The sequence below is a fragment of the Amblyomma americanum genome, chromosome 3, assembly GCF_052857255.1.
Source record: "Amblyomma americanum isolate KBUSLIRL-KWMA chromosome 3, ASM5285725v1, whole genome shotgun sequence".
Lineage (NCBI taxonomy): Eukaryota > Metazoa > Arthropoda > Arachnida > Ixodida > Ixodidae > Amblyomma > Amblyomma americanum.
In genome coordinates, this window is record NC_135499.1 from 171,199,532 (window position 1) to 171,221,046 (window position 21,515).

General features: G+C 44.2%; 1 protein-coding gene across 1 annotated transcript in view; it reads left to right on the forward strand.

Moving 5' to 3' along the window:
* Window positions 1–17,830, forward strand: part of LOC144123471 (ornithine decarboxylase-like) — a 29,492-nt gene extending 11,662 nt beyond the window's left edge. The window contains exons 3-11 of the mRNA XM_077656292.1: window positions 874–963; window positions 4,554–4,650; window positions 5,497–5,573; window positions 6,998–7,164; window positions 8,162–8,296; window positions 9,658–9,823; window positions 14,459–14,612; window positions 15,950–16,053; window positions 16,776–17,830. Of these exons, the coding sequence (XP_077512418.1) occupies window positions 874–963; window positions 4,554–4,650; window positions 5,497–5,573; window positions 6,998–7,164; window positions 8,162–8,296; window positions 9,658–9,823; window positions 14,459–14,612; window positions 15,950–16,053; window positions 16,776–17,126 (1,341 nt within the window). The 3' untranslated portion in view covers window positions 17,127–17,830. The remainder of the gene's footprint in view (window positions 1–873; window positions 964–4,553; window positions 4,651–5,496; window positions 5,574–6,997; window positions 7,165–8,161; window positions 8,297–9,657; window positions 9,824–14,458; window positions 14,613–15,949; window positions 16,054–16,775) is intronic.
* Window positions 17,831–21,515: the final 3,685 nt, after the last annotated feature.

The following is a 21,515-nucleotide window of genomic DNA, read 5'->3' on the forward strand; positions in this document are numbered from 1 at the left end:
GCTGTGCTGGGGCGGATGCTATTGAGCAATAACTCCCTTATGACAAATCTACTCGTCCTTGGGAGATTCGCGTAAACATTGGACGAAGGAAATCAATATAGCCCCAAACAAAAGAGCAGGAGAAGGAGCTGAGCGAAAGGCTCGTAGAGGGTGGCGGCGTTCTTGCATTCAGGTTTGTCATTGTTTGAATTGGCGTTCTATGTACCACTTCAGTGGTTTTAGTCTTCTTTAAATGCCAATATCAGATTGATGACGCTCAGTTCACTCTCCACTCTTTTTCAGCGTGATTTCAAACGTTCCCTGATTCTTCGGCCATCTTTCACAAAGCCGCATGATATATTGCACAAACAATGTACAGGCCCTTGTCATGGGTACGTGCCATTTCTGCACAGGCAAACAAGAATAATGACCCCATGTCAAGGGCATTTCCTCTGTAGTAAATACTGCGGCACAATAGTTCTTGCTGTTATGGTGTAGAAGCAAGGCTTATTTTATGTGCCTGACTAAAACTAGCTGGTCTGCTAAGGTGGTTGCTCAAGTCAGCCACGCTAGTTGGCCACCTTGCTACAAAGTCTGTGTCAAATATGTACAGTCAACAGCAGAAGTTCGGAAAATATAGGCACGAAAGAAAAAGAAATCCTTCCTGTGCAGTCACTCAAGCGGATCGCCTGAAATGCAGGGCATGTGCATGGTCGACCCCTTGCATGGTATCAAACCAGGCGACTTGGTTCTGAGGCAGCGCTAAATAATTTTTTTTTCTCGGACACACGCATCCCGAAAACTTTCGCTACCGCTGTATGTTGTAAATCCGCTCCTGCACAGTATGTTGCGTTTAATTTTGCATTCTGATCTTATTCTATGTGCGTTTTGCAGGCTCCAGGACAGGGAAGTGGGGCGAGCAAAACATTCATCTTCAGCGAATTTAATCCTCAAGAGGCCGCTCGAGAAATAATTAAGAAACAGGTACGCGAGGTGTTACAATTACGCCCTGTCTAGAATGATGTCTTTTCTTGTGTTGTCTTCGGTTTTGCGGGATATAAGCAGCTAAGACTATCGTGCGCCAACCACAGCTACCCAAAGTGTCGTGAGTCAAATTTGTTTGGAATGAAATTTGGCGTCCCGGCGCGTTTGAAAGCGCCTCTAACTGAGAGATTTGAGGACTACTAATTATGCAACTGCAAAAAAAGAGATATAAATAGTTCCTTACAGCAAAATCGTCAGTTTAATGTGTAAATGCTCGAATAAGATAGGCGCATACGCGTATGTAGCCAAATGGTTGCATATGCGCCTACCTACCGGAAACACTCAAGGAAAGTAATTTAACAACGCAACAAGGCAATGCACTTTCGCATGGTAACCCAATCTTGCTGCCGATCTCAAATAATAACCTTTATTTGCTTGCTAATTGTTGCAAACTGCAATATAATATGTTGGGCGAGTTGGTTTTTGCCTTCTATAACTACAGCGCATTTGACGGCACACAGAAGACAACACACAGAGCGCTCTGTGTGGTGTGTGTTTTCTTGTCTATGCCATCAAATATGCTGTTGTATGTGATGTCGTAAAGTTACGTGATATACGTGTTCCGGCGCTGGTTGCAGCGTCGCTAAGTTAAATAAAAAAAACTAGCATTATTTTACGACTTTTCTTAATATTCCCCTACATCGCATTAGATTGCCAGTGAGTGTTCATACTTTTAGACGCTCCCTTCCTGCTCCGATGTATTCATGAGTTCTTGATATAAATATAATCACGAAGAGAAAGTGAGGAGTCAGCATCAAAACAGCATTTTAGATGCTATTACACAAATAAAAACGAAACACAAAGCGCAAGTATTGGCAAACTTGGTCTTAATTGAAAATGACACACAGCACAAGAAATAAAAGAAACAAGTAAGAAAACGAAAGAAAATGGGTTCACTGTATTGTGCTTTGTCCATTCTTCAGAGTCAATGGTCGTGTGGGCTTAGCGAGAACACTGCCGACAATGCTTACCCGAGAAGAGTAGTCATCTAGTAAAGTTCGCGCTCAGCATGTAGTACAAAAATTGGCAATGAACTTGTCTCCAATTAGCTACAAGCAAGATTATTAATAAGAACGCCGTGGTGGAACAGTTTGGTATAAGTTTGATTGCGATCCGCTTTTAAACATATGTCGAGATATTAGCTTGTGAACGTTCCCGCGTCGACAGCTAACAAAGTGAACGAAGGCCTTGCAATGCTTGTAGATTTTTTTTTTCGCGCCCCGGTCTTTTAATAAAAATCCAGGGTTCCCAGAATTTTTAGCTTTCAATCTAATTTATTAATTTTTTTCTCCCTGGCGTATTTGCACGAACCAGGCTAGTCATAAGCGGCCGGCAATTTCTGGCTCCTGACAAGTCTAGCTTGTTGTATGTTTTCTGGCTCTCTGTGTCCCGTTTAAGGCAAATAGGGCTCGTCCAAAGAATTTTTTCGTTTGCCGACAGATGGCAGCACGGGTGCTAAATAAGCACTCTGGTACCATTTAAAAAAATAATGTCGGTTAGAGGACCGAAGAGCCATCATACATTATCATGCAACTAGTTTCAACACATTCTACTGTCCGCTTCACAACAACCGGTGAAAATGGCTAGGTAGAACCGCAATCTTAGGGTACACTTGTGTGATATGGTTTGCGGTATGGTTTGTGTTAAGGTCCCGCATCAGCACGTGGGCTACAAGAGACGCCGTACTAGAGGGCGCCGGATTAATCTGCGACACTCCTGGGATTCTTAAGCGTGCATTGACATTCCAGAGCACAAGGACTTGTTTGCTAATAAGGTGGATTGTTGAGCTAGTTGGTGCATGATCGAATAAATGGCAGCGGAAAGTAAACGAAGACATCGAAGAAACACACAGACGAGGACGATGCTGCACTGACAACTGAACGTTTATTGGAAAGGCCGCAAATTTATACTTAGAGACCAGCCAGTGCTTCGAATGATATCTTATCAATTCCTGCTTGCATCCCGGCACAGATATTTCACTTCTTTTTTCGATAGGCCAACCGATGGCGTGCTGACGCATTGCTCTCCGGATTCACGGATGGCCCAGGCTTCCAGGATTTCTCTTGTCAGCTTGTCTTTGCTCTTTTTCACTACCTGCATGTGGTGAAGGTCAGCAGGGCTTGTTTGTCTTTTGCAAGTTTCACAATCTCTGCAGTGTATCGCAAGGTTGGTGCCAGACTTGCCTGCTATGGCTGTTGCGTGCTCTCTTGCTCTGTCGTTGACGCATCTCCCGGTTTGGCCTATGTAATGCTTCCCGCAGAATAGAGGGATACGATAAACGATGCCCTGAAAGCACTGAGAATACCTCGTTCTGTGTCCGATTTGGCAATCGGATTTGTTTTTCTGCCCATTCACTCGCGCGCACATGCTTTTCGCCTTGTTTGGCGCCGTGGGAATGATCTTGATGCTGTGCTTCTTTCCGATCTTTTTGAGATTGTGGGTCAGCCCATGAACGTAGGGAATAACGGAAAACTTCTTTCTTTGAGTCGATGCTTCAGGGGCACTTTCTTTTTCCCTGCCAAGCTTCTTCGGCAGCACGAGGTCTTCTGCTATGCTGCAGAGCAAAGCCAAAGGATATCCGGCTTCCTGAAGCCTAGCAACTTGCCTCTGAAGGCCCTGGCTCATCTGGTGTGGACACGACTTCTTTAGAGCAGATTGCAATGCTGCCCTCACAATTCCTCTTTTCACCGTCTTAGAGTGGTTAGAGCTGAAAGGAAGAAACTGCTTCTTTGCTCGAGGCTGGTATGTCCAACATAGGTGCCCCGGCGAGAACTCAAGGCGTATGTCTAAGAAGCGTAGGACGCCGTGCTAGCATCGTCCTCGTCTGTGTGTTTCTTCGATGTCTTCGTTTACTTTCCGCTGCCATTTATTCGACTTGTTTGCGTTTCGCCTCTATCGAAACGCGACCAGTTCGACCAGTACTCAGCCCATGAACTTGATCTGAGCAGCAGGACGCGCACGCTATATTAAATCTAACAAGTTGTTTGCAGCGCTGTGGAAGCTACTACGGTGATATGAACCTATCCGGACGGCGCGCGCATAAATGTGTTCCTCCTCTGCCGCCATCCGCGACTTGTGGCTCCATCAGAAGGAAGGAAAGAGCACTAGTGTCCAGCTGCTGCACGCAGCAAACTCGGCCGATTTGGCGGAAGCCATGTTTACGAATATGGGCGCACCCCTGTGCCTCCGCAGTACTGTGTTCATGCAGACTTTTTCTGCTAATTTAACCGGTTAATAAAACCACCGCTGCGCTTAAAAATCGCCAGCCTGAACTACCTTTTTAATAACTGCAATAATTTTAAAACTAATTCAAGTATGTTCCGATATTTCAGGGACTAATCGTTGTGTTCCTGGAGCCCTGACTGGACAAGTAAAAATTCACTTCCCACAGTGCTGCAAACAACTCTCGAAATCGAGTCTACTGTACGCACCTTTCAGTTTATGTAGTTTTAATAATGACTATAACGTTAGTGAGGTTAGTTTCTGTTCGTACTTGTGGAAATAAAATGTTTAAAAAAACTTTTCCGCAGAATACAGACGACGCATTTTTTGTCTGCGACCTGCGAGACATCGTCCGGAAGGCGAAGCTCTGGCGGCAGTGTCTGCCCCAAGTGACGCCCTACTACGGTACAGTTCCTGCTAATGTTTTCAACCACTCCCACAGTGAAAAAAAATTAAAAATCAGCAATCGAAAAAGCCTTGGCTTTTGTTTTTCGAAAGTTCCCAAGCTACAAACAGCGCTCGAGCAAATCTTCATCACCAGGTGCCGTATCATAAAGCGATTAATTTTGCTTTCCTTCTATTCGGCCGTCACGTCAGATGTAACAAAAACAAGGAGGCGGGAACTCGAATGACCAATCACTGTCACAGCCAGTCTGTTCGCGGCACCAACGCTAGTAGCCCTGCTGCCGCTGCATTCAGCCCGGCCGAGTCACAGGAACCGCGCTGCACCAATTCGTACCACCGCTCCTGCCCAGTTTTTTTCTCGACACGGAATGGGCGCCGATAAAACTCGCCACTCGTATGGAACGTGTCTTCGCAATCCGTCAGTTTCCCGCGTCGGCACTGGTGGCATGGACATGCTGTGTGTTATGCAAGTAAGTGGGATCATGGGCGCATTCGTGCCACGAGCAACGTGCTGTCAACTCCCACGCCCTGCGTCGCCGGGAGCAGCGGCCAGTGGCATAGGTCAGAATAACTGAAAACGGAATTAATCGCTGCATAATTTGCGGCCCTTAATCACTTATCAATTGCTACAGTAGTGCCTCTGAAGAGTTGTGGCACAGAACACAGCGGATAGGCTGCCTTACGATGTAAAGTTTCTTTTAAATATGGAATAACTACAGGGCCCGCGAACATTAAGCACTAACAACACCAGTCATGCGACCATTTCGCACAGCTAGTATCCTTCTCGAAATTGAAACCTTGCATTTGGTCATTATTTTTTCTTCCATTTTTCTTTTTTCCTTGAAGCCATCAAGTGCAACGGAGACCCCGTGCTCCTAAATGAGCTGGCCTCTCTAGGAGTAAATTTCGATTGCTCAAACACGGTGAGAGACTTTATTTGAATATGATTTCCATGGCGCTGAGATCAGTTTAAGGTCCACCCCTGCCTGTAGCTTGCTAGCCGGTTCGCTGCCTGCTGCAATATCATGCGAATGGTGGCCTTTCTCATGCCGTGCCTGTAAAATTTGGTAAATTTCATAGAGTGAAATAAATGAGCACTCTGAGTCTGTATAGCACATTGCAAAGTTGAGAATGGATGGGATTATCTATTCTGCTGCGAATGCAGAAAGCTGCCATGATATTTATGAAATAGAGAATGTCTGAATGAACGGCACACCTACGCGTACCCCTCTGAGCTGTGAAATGCATAATGCAAAGGACTCTTTTTTCTGTAGTGGTAACATGAAATTTTTTTGTTAACGTAGCCTCGCAGGATGAGAAGTGTTCTTGCATCGAAATCACTAACATATGTATGGCAGTGTTGTTGCTTGTAAATGGAGATCGAGTGTTTCTTAAGCTGTATCCCTCCGTTTTTTTTCTTTGAGCCGTTCACATAATTATCAAAGCAAGGAAATGAAATAATAAAATTGTTTTTGTCTCTACTCCAAAACCCAGTGGTATGTGCGTCGCAACTGAATACTCTGTCACCAGCGCAATGAATATGAACCCCTTCTGTGCCTCTCCATTGATAAGGCTGGACAATAAAAATTTAATCTGCGGTAATGTGTCGACACGCTGGCCGACACGGGATATACGATGGGATTGTACGATAGGATTGTACGATAGGATCATGGGAATCACAACAGATCCGTAGCAGGGCCTCCGGGAGGGATGTATGGGAATGTGGCGATAGAGGTATCAGGGAGCGAGCAGTGATTTCAGGGCGGACATCATCCAGAAACTACGGCTAACCTGAGGCCGAACATCAAGCAAACCTTATCCGACACCTTCCGACCTTGCCGTCCTAATGGCATCCAGCAGAAGCAAACTTCAGGCAAGAGAGGGATTCGAACCAACAGAGGTGTAAACAAAGCAGCTTCTTTTCCCGATTCTTAAATGCACTGAACTATCACCGCAGCCTGGTTCGCTCTTTGTTAAAAACTCGTTATTTCTCGTGCTGCTGCTTTACTTGGTTGCTATCGTGATCTTCGATCTGAAGTCTTGAACACTGACATCATAAAGTCAATAGCATATTGTTCGGCTTAAAGAAAAGCGGCTGGTGGCTGCAGCTCTTCAAATCTTGAAAGCAGCCAGGGAGACCGTGCTTGTTGTCCGGGTCGAAGAACAGAAACGGAAAAGCCGGCGGCCCCTCCAGCGGCCAAGGGATCTGGCCAATACCCCAGTGCGTATTGGCTAGCGTCCTAGAATGCTACGTTTTTCCTGCAGCGCATTTAATGCTTACACCTACTCTCGTCGACGTAATAGATTATATAATTTTGTTTTATTTTCTCTGCAATTTAATTGGCAGATAGAAATGAAGACGATTCTTGATATGGGCGTCCATCCTGACCGCATAATATATGCCCACCCCGTGAAAAGCACGTCTCACATGAAGTTCGCTCAAGAAAACGGCGTCAGGCTGATGACATTCGACTGCGCCGAAGAGCTTCTCAAGGTCACCGACAAACATGCAAAGTAAGGGCGCGATTTCACTATTCCACTCCTCTTCCTCAGTAGCCCGTTGTTGTCCGTACTTATTTCCTTTTCATAAGTGCACTATACTCACCAATTACCTAGTAAGGCTCGAACTGCACTCCATCCTACCATCCTATTCGAATTTAGGACTCTTCCTTCTCTCAAGTGCGTGCATTAAGAACTACTAGGCAACTTCACATGCATGACTCCACGAAAGTGCAACATTTACATCAGAACTCTGTCCGGCTTCAGAATTAAGGCAGCTAGATCGCGCATTGCAGCAGAAAGAAAAGAAATTTAAACATGTGGATTAACTTCTGGTTCTGTGTTTCACTAAACATTCCCCTACATGATAAATAACACAATGGCTCGTGTGTATTGAAGTCCGCGATAAGATATAGACAAATGAAAGGGGGGGGGGGGGGGGGGGGGCTTTAAGCCCCGTGTTAAGGGTATGACCTGATAGCGTTAATGGGTAAATTCACCTATGCGCGGAATTGGTCATTCTCGACTTTATATTCATAGATCCCTAAGAGTCCTCGCACCACTTCTGGCACAGTGGTGCAGCGGTTAAGCGATGCGCCACTGCCCTGCGACGGCAGGTGCTGCCACCGGTTGGGCTTGTGCGACCCAGGTTGCGCTTTCCGAGCAACCTCTTGCGACCAATAATTTATTTAACTGCCACCTGCCACGGTTACAACTTTTCTCGCAATTCGATGGTGAGGTTATGATGATGCCACAACGTCAAGTGACCAATGTGACCTCCCGAGGCTGCTTCTCCGGCTATTTTTCGCTGACAACGCCGACAATGGCGACCTCGGACGACCTCACAGTATCGCTATGTGAAATCAATCGTAAACGAAAACAAAAAGGAATTGACTGAACGGCGAATTTAAATGGCACTAATTGCTTTCTACAACCTAAAAGAGGAACGCATAAAAGTGAACGAGGCACTTTCAAGCAATCGCCTCCAATGTAGAATGATTTTACTTTCTAGGTTATTGCTTCGAATTAAAGGCGACGACTTAGGCTGCCGAATTTCTTTCAATGATAAATTCGGCTGCACCGTGGATCAGGCAAGGCACATATTGGAAAGGGCACGAGCTCTCCACTGCAACGTTGTGGGTGTGGCGTAAGTATAGCATGTTCATAATCACGATAATCTTTTTATCCGGGATCAGGAGCGCTAAATCTGTAAAATGTGCTAACACCGAACAAGAGAGCATATATTTCTGTTTATGTGTGCATGTAGGTGATGAATTAAACGGAGAGGAGAATTGAAATTTATGGAAAATCTTAAAGCTTAGCGCGATCGCTGTGTGACCTCATCTGTACTTGTCCGTGTACTGCGCTGTAGTCCTCAGTATGATGAACCAACAAACCAGCCAATATGTATTAGTTACTATGCATACAAACGTGCAGCTGGCAGTGGGCAATATTTCTGACAGGTCTTCATCGTTGTAGGAATTACTGAGATGGCGAGAGAGTCGGAGTCATTGTTAGGCACACATTTTTCTAATAAATTAATTTAGCTTCAAAAAGGTGCATTGCTTACCTCCATAGCCCCGCCGCGGTGGCTCAGTGGTTAGGGCGCTCGACTACTGATCCGGAGTTTCCGGGTTCGAACCCGACCGCGGCGGCTGCGTTTTTATGGAGGAAAAACGCTAAGGCGCCCGTGTGCTGTGCGATGTCAGTGCACGTTAAAGATCCCCAGGTGGTCGAAATTATGCCGGAGCCCTCCACTACGGCACCTATTCTTCATTTTTTCTTTCACTCCCTCCTTTATCCCTTCCCTTACAGCGCGGTTCAGGTGTCCAAAGATATATGAGACAGATACTGCGCCATTTCCTTTCCCCAAAAAACCAATTATTATTATTACCTCCATATTTCGAAAACACAAAGCAGTAATACAGCAGCACAGCGGATAGCCGTTTTGTGTTGACACAAGAAAGAAAAATGAGAGATTTGTTGAAAACTTGGCCGGTAAACTTGAGAGTTGAAAAACTTTACGCCTGTCTTGTTTTTCGTGCAATCATTTTTTTTCTTTAAATTCTAAGTCTCCAAGACTTTGGAATTTTTTTTTAGTTTCAAAAGACCGTAGCTGATGTCTTGCAAACGGTGTTCCTGTCCAGCGAAAGGAAAGCCCACTATGCGTTATTTTTTTTTTTTGAGGGAAGGTAGAGCTAACAGGAAGGAAAAATAAAAAAAAAGTTCTCCGAAATACGTCTGGCTCAAAGTTCATGGCGTTCAAGGCATGCGCAGTTCAGATTTCTCCTCATGCGTCGTATTCCGCGTACTAAAAAGTGGTCGCTATAAGAACCTTTAAAATAGTCGTAAATATCGCCGTCACCGACACGTAACCCGGCTGCAGAAGCGAAAACGAAAATTTGCTATTGCGACCTTTTTAACTCATTGTGTAGCTTGAATGCCACTCTTTCAAATGCCTCCGGGCAGCGCTTAAGCATCATGTTTTAAATATGTTTTTCCACGCAGTTTTCACGTCGGAGTGCTCTACCAAAGCCCAGAGATCTTTACTCGCACAATGCAACAGGCCAAGGCAGTCTTTGAAATAGCAGCTGAGCTTGGCAACCCAATGACAGTCCTCGACCTTGGAGGCGGATTTCCTGGAGGTCTTCGCAACATCGACAAATACAAAGAGGTTGACTGTCTTGATTATTGCCGTTGTTCAAAACGGAAATTCATCACATGACAAAAGAGATAAGACCAGTCGTGCTAAGTCCGGAAATAGATCATGCTTGTTGCTGTATTGTTCATTGTGTATCCATAGGATATAATCGTCGTGTCTGCCTTGCAAAAACGCTTCTAGATCCTCAGAGGGTGTCCAGTGACGGATTCATTTTAAAGGTCACTCAGAAGAGCTTGATCTAATTTTTGTTCTTAGTCTTTCACGCCACACGTGCCAGACTGCTAGCCCGACCCTCCCCAAATTCATCCAAAAAATTTATGGCTCTTCATTCTAAAGTCGAAACAAATTACGAAAAAAAATGACGCTGATGTGACAACTTATTGCATTTTCCAGCCTAGGTGTCATCGAAAAATTATAAAAAATTAGCTCATTTACTGCTGAGCTCTAGCATTTTCCTGAGCAATGTAGAAGCATTATACTTTAGTATCAGCCAGCCACGAACTGCCAGCAGAAAGCTTTATTTTAGTTGATTCATCATTATCAGCTGCAGCAACCTGGCTACGCTGCTGCAAGAGGCCTCCCCCGTGTCACGCCAATTAACCCTGTCCCGTGCTCGCTGCGGCCTTCCTTTTCCCGTGAATTTCCTAATCTCCTCCGCCTACCTAACTATCCTCCGCCTCCTTCTACGCTTGCCTTCTCTTGGAACCCAGTCCGTTACCCTTAAAGACTACCTTGCCTTCGCATTACGTGCCGAGCCCAAGCCCACTTCTTGTTTTCAACTAGGATGCCATCAGTCCGCGTTCGTACTCTGACCCACTGTGCCCGCTTCCTGTCTGTTAACGTTACATGTGTTTTTTCTTGTCCATACCACACTGCGTTGTACTCAGTTTAAGTTGAACCCGTTTCTGCCCATGAGGCTCAGTACCGGTAAGATACAGGTGTTGTATCGTTTTTTAGTGATATTGGTGAACTGCATTAATGATCTTAGAGAACCTGCCACATGCGCTCCCACCCCATTCTTATACTTCCGGTTATTTCACTCTCGTGATTCGAATCTGCGCTCACTAGCTTCCCTAAGTAGACATATTCTCTTGCCACTTCCAGGAATATAAAACGCTTCATCAGCTGTGTGGGACATGCACTGTTTAGTAGAAATGCATGAACTCGAATAGAAAATGATTTTGTGGCAAGAACTCAAAACTTGTAAAAATGTCCAATTTACCGCCTATAAAAAGGTGTTTCAAGTTTGCTTCCATCCATCCAAGTAAAAACACAAAATGTGGTAATTACACGTGTTTTGGTAATTGCACCTTCGGAAAAACAATAAAAATTGGTTGACTTAGCCGCTGCTAACAGCGTGTCAGTTTAAGCGCATCAGGTGAGAAAACATGGCGCAGTAAAGAAGTGACGCCCTGTTGACACCAAAGCTGTATGAGCACACCGCGAGGTAGCGCTGAAGTAGCCCTCTGAGAGTGGCAGCAAGGTGGCTACCACACGCTGCGTACTTCGACCTCTGACGAAAATTCGTTTGTGCTCCTTGTGAGTCGTGTCAACTTTTATGTTGTTTCACAAACTGGACACTAAATTTATTATTCCGAGACAACAAAAAAAGACCCGCAATAAACGTTCCAGAATGCACATTTATCTACTCACGATATTCAAAGCACTTTCTTTTCATATTTGACGAAGACTTAGTATTTAACTGTGGCTGAACCCATGGCATAGAGCAATTTTTTTTATTAGAACAACACGTCTCAGCATCTGGCAAAGCTGAATGCAGCATTTTCGCGGAAAAAAATTAGTTCTGTTTTTTTTGGATAAGAGCAGTTCGGCATCTGCTCTATTAGACGAATAACTGCTCTTATATACTTCGGGAGCCCGATTAAATGTGTCGGTTCTGAGGCAGAGGACAAAGGACTTCTCGCAAAAGGTCCCGAGGGCCAAAAGCCATAATTTACCGGGATGAAATCGGGGAGGATCGAGCGCAAAGTCTAATGCGTTTGGAATTGAACGGTTTCTTGTAAATATAGCTTATTCAGCTCTTCATGGCTTTGTTCGTGTTTTTTCAGCAGCAGAACACGCATTTATTGCTGAGAACGTTGGATTTTAAAATTTTTCTACCAATCGATTCAAACTCGGGAGATAAGAATCTTGAAGGGCTTCGTGATCGCCACTCGGAAAGGAATGGCCGTGAAGGTTAGCCACAGAGATCTGAGTGAAAAACAAAAAGTCCTGAAGGCATCACAGCTTTTTTGCGAAAAGAGCCGATAGTGGCGATAGCAGTAATTTATTTTTGTGGTATTTTATAGCTTAAAACAACATTTCGTTTTCAGTGCTGGTGTTCATAAGTGATTAAAACGCGGGTACTTTAAAGATACTAGTTAACCTCAGTTTGTTCTCAGTGTACAAACATGTCCAGCTTTCTCGGGCGAATATATTTATTATTGGAAAATTGTAATACACTGTTGCGGTATTACTGAAGGTGATGGTCCATTATTCTGATATGTAGCAAACTCTTTCTTTTACAGTGTTTCCATCGACCGCATGCATAGAACAGTTAAGACTGCCATAAAAAATCAATGTGGAGCGCTTTTGACGATAGCAAAAATGTGAATAGAAAAAAAAATACAAGACTGTCGTCGGGTGATCTGTGGATATATTGATTGTTATAGTAAAATCTTACATTACATGAAAAAATTGCGGTCCCAAAAGGTTTACCGCTCAAGATGTTTTTCTCCAGCATTGCTGGGTGTGAGGTCAGTACTGCAGCATGGATATTGTCACGCACGGACAAAACAAGATGCTTCGACACACCCATGCACGCGTATCGGGCCGTCTTGACCTCGGAACCCTTTCAAGGACGACGTCCACGACACAATCGTCACACAGATGTCCCCACTTGCTTGCACAGGTTTCGACAAGAAGCCAAAGAGGGTTCTGGGCGATTGTAGCTGGCAAGAGTATATCTCATCAACTGAGGGGGATTACAAGGGAACGATGAGTTGCGCAAGCTCGGGCAATGATGGGTCTACCACGCTGCAGAAGGGGAATTTAATTTGTTAGCATTAGTAACCCAATGTCGGAAAAATCTGTGTCTTTCGATCTGAAGCTTCGAATTCGCACACTATGCACAAAATATATCCCAAGTAATACAGGGACGAATGTCCGTGGTGCGGGGCAACCCACACGCTATATCACATTACATGGGAGTGCAGGAACAACTTCCCACTTCACAGATTATAGAATCCGAGTGCGGAGCAGTGGGAGAGCTTGCTCTCCAGCGGCGAGTCAGCCTTCCAGGGAAGACTGGTGACAATGCCCAAAGAGTAGCCAAGCTCAGCGGTGCCTTGGAATAGGGTCGCCGACCACGTGGAACGGAAGATCCTTCCTTAAAATTGAAGGTCTCTGTTAGCCGCTGAATAACTCTGTAAATAGAGCAATAAAGTTTTTCCATTCCATTCGGTTTGCAGATGGCAAAATGGAGAGAGGGAAATCGAAAATCTGGAAGAGAGGGAAAGTTGGAGAAGTGAGAAGAAGGGAGAGAGTGAGGTGACGGTTGGGGAGCACAAAAGGGGAGAAAGGAAAATCCCCTTCCCCATTATTTTCAGAGGAGAAGGTGGAGAGGGAAAGTGAGACCGGGAAGACGAAGAGACGGTGCAAGGTGATTGGTGGTGGATGGAGAATGGTGAAGAGGGGTTACGTAGTGCCCCACTGTGATTGGTGGGCTGGATCGGGAGAGCGGAGCTGGTATGCGGCGAGTCACTCGGTGATTGACCAACTGTATCATGCCACCCGCGTCGCAGGGTCTGAGGAATTCAGTTGCAGCGGCTGCTTCGTCCAAGGAGACAACTAATGCTAACGCATACTCTGCCGCATGAATCACATTGCTCGTCTGTAATTTTTTTCTTATTTGCTTTTATCAGGAAGTGAAGGATGGAGAGATAAGCCAGCGTAAACAGGTCCCAACTGAGATTCCAATTCCACTTTCATTTTTGCTCTTGTCCGAGGTTTATGCAAGCATTGCCTGATGAAATTGATGCTGCGCACACAACTTACCGATAAAAAGAAAGGAGGGGGGAACAAAGGAGCATCGGCTTGTAAGCACCGAAATTTCACCGCTCCTAAGAAGCACACGTGCGCTTGGCGTCAACACATTTACATGTATGCTAGTTGTAACCGTTCTGTGTCATTGATACAACGTAAGACGAGCGCTGAGAATACGGCAAGTTTCTATGGTCCCCTTCGGGTTATGAAAAAATTGAGAATTGAAAGTTCGTTTTGGGGGGGAAAGGAAATCTGTCTCACATATCGGCGTACACCTGAACCGCGCCGTAAGGTAAGAGATAAAGGAGGGAGTGAAAGAAGAAAGGAAGAAAGAGGTGCCGTAGTGAAAGGCTCCGCTATAATTTCGACCACCTGGGAATCTTAACTTGCACTGACATCGCACAGAACACGGGCTCCTTAGCGTTCGTTATGCCTTCGTTTTCATTTCTGGACAAGAGGAAATATGCAAACATAGGAATTGCATCAATAGAACGAATGGACAAGGCATGGTATCAAAGATTATTGCCGACATTAGCAGAGTAAAAAAAAAACTTCTTCAATAGGCATCAAGCAGAGTGACTGAGAACCATGTAATTACCGCAGGTCTGCATATCCATACGGCGAGCCATCGATGAGTACTTCCCGGCTTCGAAAGGAGTGCAGATCATAGCCGAGCCGGGCCAATATTTCGTCACTTCTGCCTATTACCTCGCAGTCAGGGTCGTCTGCAAGAGGCGCAGAGACCTTGTCATTGACGGTGCGTGCTTGGCGTATTTGATGCTCTTCACTTTCTTTCTCAAGCTTCTTCATTCATTCCAATGCAGCGCAGAATTGTTAAGCATGATACTTTAATCAAGACTTGTCAGATATATGAGATCAAACACAGGCACGGATCAACCGTACGAATTGTGTTGGCGACGACTGCATATGATGGCCATTATATCTCTTCTTTTGAAAACTGTCACACATACTGACAACAAGCCCATTGGTAATTTAAATATTGGATGCAGCGCTATCAGGCAGACCACCGAGAAAGGATGAAACAACAAAGAAGAATATTTGTGTCGCCCTCTCTCGGTGGTCTGCCCAATAGCGCTACATTCAATATTTAAATAAGGAATGACCAACTAGCTCACCACCAAGTTCTACTGAAGTACACTGGTTACTTCCTGCGAGTATAAAAGCTGCACTGAATTGGTTGGTTGGTTTTTTTGGGGAAAGGAAATGGCGCAGTATCTGTCTCACATTTCGGCGGACACCGGAACCGCGCCGTAAGGGAAAGGATAAAGGAGAGAATTAGAGAAGGAAGAGAGAAAAGGTGCCATAGTGGAGGGCTCCGGAATAATTTCGACCATCTGGGGATCTTTAGCATGCACTGACATTGCACAATACTCGGGCACCTTAGCGTTTCGCCTCCATCGGAACGCGGCGAGCTTTCATTTGAAGCGGGCAAACAAAAATGGCGCGCGAGAGTTCAGCCGCGTTAAGCGTGACTCGCAACACACTCAGCACAGCTGGAGCTTTTTTACTCAACAGCCTGAGTCGCAAGTCATGCGCATTATTATGCTTAATGTTATGCATCAGAAGCTACGCATGTAGCTTCCGGTCTGGAAAGCTGAGCTCTCTGCTGTGCCCTCAGATTCTTAGATATCCCATATCACGCCGCCTTCGACTGATATAAAGAGAAAACGACAGCACCGTCTCCGCCGGCGCGTTACAGGTCATATTGAATGTGACAGTACTGTTCAACCATCCGAAATTTTGCTTCGGGCATGGTGCGCCAATCAGCGCCTTCCAGTCCGCATTTGGGAAGCATGACGATGCACAGTGAGTCAGAAGAGATGCGTTTGAGGCAAAACACGCAATTGTTTAAACTTCCTTTTGTTCGTTCATCAATAAATACAATTACTCGGGCACATCAACTCGCTTGCTATATCCACGTTAAATTCGCAAAACACACACGATAACCTTCCCGTGATGTTCTGGTCACCTATCGATATCCGCTGGCCTTTACCTTAGCAAGAACTTCAAATAGGACTGCATCGGAGTACCGCATTCCTAAGGTCTATCAATGCTTCGTTTTGTGTGTTACAGGTGTTCTCCAGCCCCACCAGGACGTATTTGTCAACGAGAGCAGAGACAACTGCGTCTCCCGTCATCTGTACCAGTACTCCGACGTGAGGATAGTGCCTTTACAGGTGAACGCACGAGCTGTGCGCTTGTTTTCCTGAAAGAGTACCGCGGAAGTTACTCTTCGCGATGACGTACATATCGAATACATATCGATACATATCGATACATATCGAGTACGCGCCCTTAAATGACCTGTTCGCTTGCTTCGACCACTAACCCATAGCGGATTCATGAAGAATTAAGAAGTATAGTATGGACCAGGAAAGTATATTTTTATGCTTAAGCGTTTCAAGACGTTCCAAGACTTGCCCTTTAAGGAAAGGGGCATGTCTAGAAAGCTAAATTACTTAACTTTACCTTTCATTATTAGAATTGTTCCGTAGGTTATCCGCAGCACTTTCCAAGGGTTCGTCTTTTCTTTGTGCATATTGTTGTGTGTTTTGAGGTTCCTTTTTTCTATCTTCGCTGTGTTCTTGGGGTACTGGTATAATGCACCTCATGTTTCTACCCGTCCGCCTTACTGAATGTAAATATTTTTTTGAGACCTGAAATCAAAAGTGGTTACATTCATTTGAAACATTTAAATGCCTTCTTTTTCTATGAGCATATCACTTTTTGATGTGCGCAGTCACCCCTACCACTTCAGTTACATTTGAATGTAATGTTGCTTTTTCAATTTTGTCGCCTAATCAAAGATTTACGTTCCAAGAGACAAAATTTACTGGACACTCATCTCAGTAAGAGCAATACAATTTTTGTGAGCCTTTGTTTATTCCGATTACTGCAGGAACCGTTAGAGAGACCGCGGAATGTGCTGACTACGTTATGGGGTGGAACATGCAATCCGCTAGACCTCATCGATCCCGAGAAGCTCTTTTTCGACGTGGACGTCGACGAGTGGCTCCTAATGGACAACATGGGCGCCTACACCCTCAGCTTTGCGTGCGGATTCAATGGGACTGGTTTTCCCGCCGTCCACTACATTTGCCCTCATTCAAGCGTCGGTCTTATCCGACAGATGGTGCAGCGGTCGCTACTGCGAAGCGGATACACACAGCCTGAAGAGGCACTGAAGGAAGATTTACTCACACGAAAACAAGAGCTGTTACACTTGCCAACAAAACCGGAATCGGGATAACATAGCTCCAGTTCTTATAGACTGTCATGTACCTTCATGTTATGTGTAGAGCTTGATACATTTCTCAAGTTCACTGTTCATTTGAAACAAACAAAAAGCAACTTCATATGGCTCACGGATTCTCTTGAAAGCACGTAACCACACCACAACAACGATTAGTCACTCTTTATTGTGCGTTTATCAATAGTCCCCGAAATTACTGCATTATTTCCACCGGACTTAACTTATCAGTCTCATTTATGTCCTCTTGAACAGATGCAAAATCGAGTTGTTCGAGTCATTACTAGTAGCCCTTATGATTATCACGTCGCAACGCTTTTCAGTGGACTGTATTTTCTTCTGATTAATTTGATAATCAAATTTAACTTCGTCATTGCGGCGTTCCAGTTCGTCTCTAATACAAATTTTTATTATATTATACGAAAACCTAGCCTCAGTATTCCTACAAACATGCCTTTTTCTCTGCAAAATAACTTCCTATTGCCAGAAGTACGCACTAACTACGGTAAACAGAGAGTTGGATTCGCTGCAAATATAAAATTGTGTGTGTGTTTTTAATGTTATTTCGCTGTATAAGTTGCTAATTACTTTCCGAAATCCTTATGTGTTCTATTGAACTCATATCTTATAAGAGGCCCCACTGCAGTTTTCACCTATGGGACCTCTTTCATACTGCAAAGCCTTGTATTCTTGATTGATAATAAACGAACTTGAACATGAATCGTAACTGTATTCCCTCGGTAAGAGGCACCATATCTTACAGGCGGTTCCTGCCGCTTTTCGAGGTGCCGAATTCTGCCAACAACATATTTATTTATTTATTTATTTATTTATTTATTTATTTATTTATTTATTTATTTATTATTTCTAAGATACTGCCAGCCTTATTTGAGGCCTTAGGCAGGAGTGGGAAATAAGATAGAACCAAACTTAACGCAGCATAAAAAACACTGCAAAACATTTTTAGCGCAGTTTTCGCATAAAAAAGTAAAAAGAATGTAGGCACATGAATGCTGATTGTAGACCATCGCTGTGGTAGGGAAAATCACAACAAATAAATAAAACAGGTTATACTTCATCTGTTTCCAATAAAAGATTTACATACCTATGTTTTTCTTTAGCGCGCTGCAGAATTACTCGGCCGATCGACTTTCCACTGTGTTTGGAGACAGCAAGTTCCAATCTCGGACCGTTCGTGGGAAATATGAATTTTTGAAACCATCGGTTTTACTAGAATATTCCTTTAATTTTTTTGAGTGATGCGATCGCGTTGGACGTCTAGTGACTGGTTCAATGTACTTATTCTTTTCTACTCTTAGTTTGTCATGGTACAGTAAATACATGATCTTCAACCTTTCCCGATAGCGTCTGATTCGTAGTGGGTCTAAGCCAGCCTGTTTAACAAGTATGCTTGGTGAAGTGTGCCAGCTATAGGAACTGAATATAAATCTTACCGATTTTCTTTGGATGCTCTCCAACTTATTGATATTTTGCTGGGTCCATGGATCCCATACAATACAGCAATATTCAAGGATTGGTCTAATGTAGGTTTTATACGCTAGAAGTTTTATTTCTTGTGATGACTGTCGCAAACATCTCCTCAGATATCCCAGTTTCTGCATGGACTTTTTTGTGATGTAGGTTACGTGTTCATTCCATCTGAGGTCGGATGTTAGAATTACACCTAAGTATTTGTAACTTAGTACAGAAGAGAGAAGCTGTCCATTGATGCAGTATTTAAAGGGTAATGGTTGCCGTTTTCTGGTGACTGTCATTGCTACTGTTTTCTTTGTATTTATCTTCATTTGCCATGTCAAGCACCATGTTTCGATAGCAGTAAGTGAAGAATTTAGTACGGCCTGGTCTCTTGGGCTGTTAATTTCATTATAAAGGATGCAGTCGTCTGCAAACAACCTGATTTTCACCGGTATATTCGTTACTATGTCGTTAATAAAGATAAGAAAAAATAACGGGCCGAGAACAGATCCCTGTGGGATGCCGGAACGAACAAGTGCCGGCCTTGAACACATTCCACCAATGAACACGCTTTGTTTCCTTGATGAAAGATATGCCTCTATCCATTGTAGCAGTGAGTCATTTTTTAATATCGGTTTTAATTTTAGAAGCAACTTTTGGTGACACACGCGGTCAAATGCCTTTTCGAAATCTAAAAAAAATCATGTCAACTTGGCCTTGCCTATCTAGAACTGCTGCGATGTCATGAACAGTTTCGACTAGCTGCGTTGTAGTCGATAGCCCTTTACGGAACCCGTGCTGCCTATAATCTATTTTACAAGATTTTAGTCATCAGCTCCGCATATTTTGTAGATAGACGATTGAGGACGGCAAGAGTACTGTGACACTGCATGAGTGCCTTCTGTGTCATTCTGATGGCCTCAATGTTATGAACAGCCCAACTCTGACTCCCGCAGAGCCACTGCAAACTTGTTTTGGGGCTGGCTTCAAACAAATCCTACCAAGTTCAATTCGATCGCAAGCTCACAGAAACTATCAGACTTTCTCAGATTTTCTTTGCCTTCAACAATGCTACATATCGAGCGCACGTATTAGTTGTGACTACACTGTTTGACTTGGCTTTTTACGTCAGGAGTTCAAGAACTTATCCCGATGTTCGGCTGAAACCTGAGAGATCATGAAACCAGTGCGTGCGCCAAGACTAAACTCGCACCACGAATTGAACGGCCATCTGCTCCGGTCGGTAGGTGGCAGTTAAATTAATGACTGGTCGCGAGAAGTTGCTCGGGATGAGCAACATGGGTTTAACGAGCCACCCCGATGGCAGCACCCCCCATCACCGGGCAGTGGCGCGTCGCATATCAACCGCTGCACCACTGTGCCAGGAGTGGTATGAAGAGTTCCAGAGATCGATTAATACAATTTTGAGAATGAGTAATTCCGCATATATGGGCCCTAACCCATTAATTCTACCGCGTCATGCCCTTAAGGTCAAGCTCAAGTTTCCCCTCCAGTTTTTTATCGTACGTTTTACGGTTTAAGCACTGACAATACCGCAAGGGAAGGTGATCGAGATCCAGAATGTGCTTCGCTCACATCACACCAACATAACTGATTCGAAGATTTCGAGCCCTTTTTCATATATGTGTCTTGCTTCGTCGACGGTGCAACCAAATTTCCCGTTGTAAAATTCAGCACTCTATATCATCGCCTCTAATTTTAAGCTATAACCCAGAGAGGGAAAACAAGCATACCATGGAGGCGGTTGTTTAAAATGGGCCTGTTAAAATGTTATGCTCTCCGTATTTTTGTAACTGTTTGTGCTCAGCACATCCAATCGGTGAATGCACCTGCCATGAACTTTTCGTCCCCATAAGAAGCGTGTGCAAAGTCTGTCATTTCTTGGTGTATAGTTTGGTGGATTGTCGAACGGCGATGAGTACGTAATACCATCTGATTTCCCAGCTCAGTCAACTCGCTTGTGCTTTATTTCGCGTTTGCTGTGACGTGGCGACACACTGGTGCGGGAAATATCTATTATCGGACTGAATGTATGTTCGAGCAAACGCTTTATTTTCAGCAGCAAAGAAGTTAAGATTTCGTAGAAGACTGCTAAGTATGCAAAATAAATCGAGCATTGATTTTTCATGTTCTTCGCGGAAGCAGTGCAGTTACTGAAGGACGTGTCTGAAGTGACTGCTATTAGGGAGTGGTCACTTGCGCTTCAGCAAACAGCGAAAAACAAAAACAGCACAGGAGGGCAAGTGCGCAACTAAGGGTGTTTTCGAACGGTGCTTCAAGTTCCCTTGAGCGGAAATGAAATATAAGCAATGGTATAATATCTAGCAGAAATATACAGCTCAAAACATTGAAGCTTACCCGTGTCGTAGCCAAAAATTTTGTTCAAGGGGGGGGGGGAGCTCATGTTGCAGCGCGGCCTCCTCATAGAATTTGTAGAAGTATCAAACGCGACAATCACTGCATTGTTATTGCCATTGACAATGCCGTTGTGCATTAGATAACGCTACGAATGTCTAGACAAGTGAAATATGTATTTCTTAAAATAAAATAATGTATTCGTATGTCTTAAAAATCCTGGCAGACATGTTTATAAAACGTATACCTGAGCAGGGGACAAGAAACAGGAGAGAAGGAAACAGGACGAGCTCGTCCTGTTTGCTTCTCTTATGCGTCTTGTCTCCTGCTCAGTTTTATGTCTTGTAATCATGTCATACCAACTATCCTCTTATCGTTCACTCGTGGCAGACATAACTGACGTCAATGCTTCCATGTTTTTGCGTATTTATTAAGTAAAGAAAATATCGCACAAAGTCTAGAACTATATCGGTCCGGAGCCAGCAAAGCAGTGCATGTCGCTGATGTGAAAAATGTAAAGGCCATGAAATTAGCAAG